Below are 4,667 nucleotides of genomic sequence, written 5' to 3' on the forward strand. Positions count from 1 at the left end.
TCTGTTACTATAAAATTATTGACAAATCACTGACACATGTTCAATTTATATTTATTATATCTGCAAATTTAATGGTTTAAAACTTTTACGGAGTACTTATGATGTACACTATTAAATTTAAGTCATGATTTAATTCACGTCTCATTAATACTTTTATAATGTTGGCCAACATAGCTTCATTTATTTTATTTATTGTTTTTAACATGAAAGGGTGACATTAATTATTAAATATTTACGGTCATATATTATACGAATAGTAATTCGGGTTTGTGTAACACATAGTGAGGTCAAGTAAGTATTTTAAATTTCAAAAAATAAGTGCAGTGGTATTTAATATATACCTACCAGAATGTCAGTATATTAATGCTGCAATAATTATGAAAGCAAGAAACGTACATAGGGTAGATATGCCTTCATAAATAGCAAGAATTAACAAGTGGGAAGAAGACCATATCTACGTTTCTCTATTTCAATTTGTAACAATTTTAATTTCAAAGTTGATACACAATCCACTTTCCCACCATTTCAAAATATCTTAATGTAGTTCATACAGTTGATGTGAAATAATCTACCCAACCTTTATCACGAAAATATGCTCTGCTGAGTGCATGCATGTGCACATATTTTTCCAAAGAGATAATTTTAAATGGGTAGTTATAGACTAAGGTATCTAATTTTACATTATTAATAAAATTGAGACATTAGTACAAAACTCTTTTCAGCAAGAGATTGCGTTCAGATTTTGCATGAGTGGATGAAAATTTCATTTAATTTTATTAACTTTTTTTGCCCTTTGTGGGATTCAAGCCTTGATTTAAAACTTGGCAAGTTAAATAAATGACTGGTATAATTTCAAACACACATTGTAAGTTTATAACACAGTCTGGATGTTTATTTCAACCCAATTTGAATTTTGAACATTACATACAAATTTTGTTCACTTGTATAATCTTGAATATAGTAGTGGATTTATTATTAATTATTTACTTATAGTATACAACTCACCTTTTTAACTTTTTAAGTTAGGGAGTAATTACTAATGGTTTCTCATTTATTTCTATAATGATTAGAAGAACTTCCGATCTATTAGATAGCGGCGAAGCGTCGCACTTCCTCCTCATCTACTTAATACAAACAGTTTCAGCACTATATTCAAATACAATTACATGTATAATACCATGAGCCTAAAAGTATGATGGATTAATTTAAAATGTAGTTCAGCAGGCAAAAAAGCATGATGGGTGTCATTATAGTCCTTTAATCTCAAATTATTTGTCCTAATAATTGTTTAATTATTTCCGATTAAGCAATGGAGAAAGTAATCAGGCCACGATGATTATGCAACACGCAGGATCCAACTTTCCAACATTTCAATGCCCCATCAAACTTTGTCATGAAATACTAATAGCAAAGGTGTCCTCTTCAGTTTATCATATTCTATTATCGACAATAATATTAGTTCATCATATCATTTGCGTAAATCCGAAGTAGTCTTGATTTCTCAATTATTTGGTGGAAGTTCCTAAACATGGGATTAAAGTGGAACACAATATCAAATAACTAATTCAACGCATTCAAATTGAACTAACCAAAATTGTTAAAAAAATCAGTGACAATGACCGACACGTAATTAAGTTCAACACCTGATCTTAATTCCTTATTTACAAACAATCACGGCAGCACTATCATTTTTTTTCCATTATCGGACCATGCAAAGAGAAAAAAAACAAATACGACATCGTTTGCTAAAACACCAAAAATGAAGAGAAAAAAGTAAATCAAATTTCAATTTAATTTAATCCTTATTTTGGGGTATATTATGTGGAGAGAGAAAACAACAGTTGGCAAGCAATGCAATATTTCTGTTGCTTGCTTTGAGAATAAATCATCACCATCTTCACCACAATCATAGCTGGATGCTGAGAGAAAAGAAGAAAGCGGAAATTCAAAGTCACTCTTCTTTTTTCTTCTTCTTCCCCCACTAACAATAAAGAGAGGGAAGATTCTGATCTGATTCAAGGAGAAAAGAGGAAAAGAGAGAGAAAGCAAAAGGAGCAAAAATTCAATCAATACAATTCCAAATCATCCATCATCTTCAAACTTCCTTTATCGATTTCTGCTCATACAACCCTCATTTGTCAATTGTCTTCATTTCATTTATTTTTTCTCCACTACCTAACTCCACCTTCAATCACCCCTTTTAGACTTCCACAGCAAACATAATCATTCCATTAGACTCAGAAACTCAAAAAGTTAAGCTCATTTTTAGCTACCATTTTCACCCCTTTTTCCACCTCCATGAATCTCGCTTGATTCATCATTCCAATCCCCCCTTTTTTGGTTGTTTCCATTGAAGAAAACAATGGCTGCTGAAAGACCAATCTCCAAAGGGCAAGCATGGTGAGCTGAGCTCAAACCCCCCAAATTTCAATCTCTTGCATTCCATCTGTTTGATTATATTTCTGTGCATACTTTTCAGGTTCTGCACCACAGGATTACCGAGTGATGTGATAATTGAAGTTGATGACATGACTTTTCATCTCCACAAGGTTAAATTCAGTGTGTTTTTGTCTTCTTCTTCTTCTCTGATTATGAATGAATGAATGACCATTGTTGGTTTCTGCAGTTTCCTCTGATGTCGAAAAGCCGAAAGCTTCACGAGATAATTACAGAGCAAGAAAACAGCCAAGAAGCTCTAAAATTAGCAAGAATCAGAGGCTCCTCTGAACCCGACCACAACTCCGACAACGACATTGCAGAGAAACAAGAAATCGAGGAAGAAGAAGACGACGACGCCCACTGTCACATCACGCTCCCAGATTTCCCGGGCGGCTCCGACTCCTTCGAGACCGCCGCGAAATTCTGTTACGGCGTCAAAATAGACCTCTCCGCCGCCAACGTCGCCCCCCTCCGTTGCGCCGCCGAGTATCTGGAGATGACGGAGGAGTACTCCGAAGAGAATCTGATTTCGAAAACAGAAAAATTCCTCTCTCAGTCAGTCCTCAAGAATATCAAACTCTCACTCAAAACACTCACCTCCTGCGAAGGGCTGCTCCCCACGGCGGAGAATTTGGGGATTGCTCAGAGATGCATCGAAGCTATTGCGACCAAAGCCGCGGCTTCGGATCCGTCGCTGTTTGGCTGGCCGATTAACGACGGAGTTACGAACAACAAGAATGAAGCTAATCCGCGAAGAACTACGAGAGGTGGAGCTGCGGCGGCGGAGTCGTGGTTGGATGAATTAGGTTTTCTGAGCTTGCCGTTTTTCAAGAGCTTGATTTTCGCCATGAGAGCGTTGGATGTGAGTGGGGAGATCATCGAGAGCTGCTTGATTCACTACGCGAAGAAGTTCATTCCTGGAATTTCGCGGACTAATCGGAAGCCGCCGCCTCCGTCGTCGTCTTCATCATCTGGCATTGCGCCGACGGAGAACGACCAGAGAGAGCTGCTGGAAACGGTTATCGCTTATCTCCCGAAGGAGAAAGCGTCGCGATCGGCTTCCAACGCCACGAGGTTTTTGTTTGGATTGCTGAGAACTGCGTATATTTTGAATGCCTCTGAGGCCTGCAGAATAACATTGGAGAAGAAGATCGGGTTGCAGTTAGAGCAGGCGACGTTAGACGATCTGTTGATTCCGAGCTACTCATATTTGAATGAAACTTTGTACGATGTGGACTGCGTGGAGAGGATTTTGAGCTATTTTCTGGCAGGAATGGAAGACAGATCTGCAATAGAAGGCGGAGATGAGAATACCAGCGTCAGATCTGCGGCGCTGATGCTCGTCGGAAAATTGATCGACGGATACTTATCGGAAATCGCTTCGGACGCCAATTTGAAGCCGGAAAAGTTCTACGAGCTCGCCGTTGCATTGCCGGATCACGCTAGGCTCTTCGACGACGGCCTCTATCGAGCCGTTGATGTTTATCTCAAGGTAATTAATTCAAAAGTTCTTATTGAAGTATAAATGTTCATTGATTTAATATCGTTGTGATGCAAATTGTTTCAGGCGCATTCATGGATTCCGGAGGCGGAGAGGGAGAAGATCTGCGGTGTTCTGGATTGCCAGAAGTTGACGCTAGAGGCATGCACTCACGCCGCTCAGAACGAGCGGCTGCCGCTGAGGGCGGTGGTGCAGGTGCTCTTCTTCGAGCAGCTTCAGCTCCGCCACGCCATCGCCGGAACTCTGATATCCGGCGATGGAGGCGGAGGAGCAGAGGGCAGTGAGGAGGAAGAGGAAGAGGATCACGAGGAGGAGAACGAGAGGGCAGTGGCGCTGGTGGCGCGGACGCCGGAGGGGAGGGGGACGTGGATAGCGGCGGCGAGGGAGAACGAGGTGCTGCGATCGGATATGGATACGATGCGGACGCGGGTGCACGAGCTGGAGAGGGAGTGCACCAACATGAAGAAGGCGATAGAGAAGATTGACAAGGTGGGGGAAGGAGGACACGTGGAGAAAGGTGGTTGGCGGGCCAAGTTTGGGTGCAAGTTCAAGACCCAAGTCTGCGATTCACACGAGCCCACCGTGGTCAACACTAGAAAGCCCAGGGCTCACCGCCGGGAACAATAAACCTTAAATTCTTGAGTTTATTATTGAGACTAGTTTTTATTCTTGACGACTCTCTCTTTATTTTTTTTGTGAATACAAGTAATTTATGAATGTGTTACTA

General features: G+C 40.5%; 1 protein-coding gene across 1 annotated transcript; it reads left to right on the plus strand.

Annotated features, from left to right (window-relative positions):
• Positions 1-1,863: 1,863 nt before the first annotated feature.
• LOC125207283 (BTB/POZ domain-containing protein At5g66560) lies at positions 1,864-4,667 on the plus strand. The gene is made up of 4 exons (XM_048106559.1): positions 1,864-2,400; positions 2,480-2,549; positions 2,627-3,931; positions 4,007-4,667. The coding sequence occupies exons 1-4, from the start codon at positions 2,363-2,365 to the stop codon at positions 4,565-4,567; spliced, it is 1,974 nt and encodes a 657-aa protein (XP_047962516.1). The 5' UTR covers positions 1,864-2,362; the 3' UTR covers positions 4,568-4,667.

Source organism: Salvia hispanica, chromosome 2 (genome assembly GCF_023119035.1).
Source record: "Salvia hispanica cultivar TCC Black 2014 chromosome 2, UniMelb_Shisp_WGS_1.0, whole genome shotgun sequence".
Classification (NCBI taxonomy): domain Eukaryota; kingdom Viridiplantae; phylum Streptophyta; class Magnoliopsida; order Lamiales; family Lamiaceae; genus Salvia; species Salvia hispanica.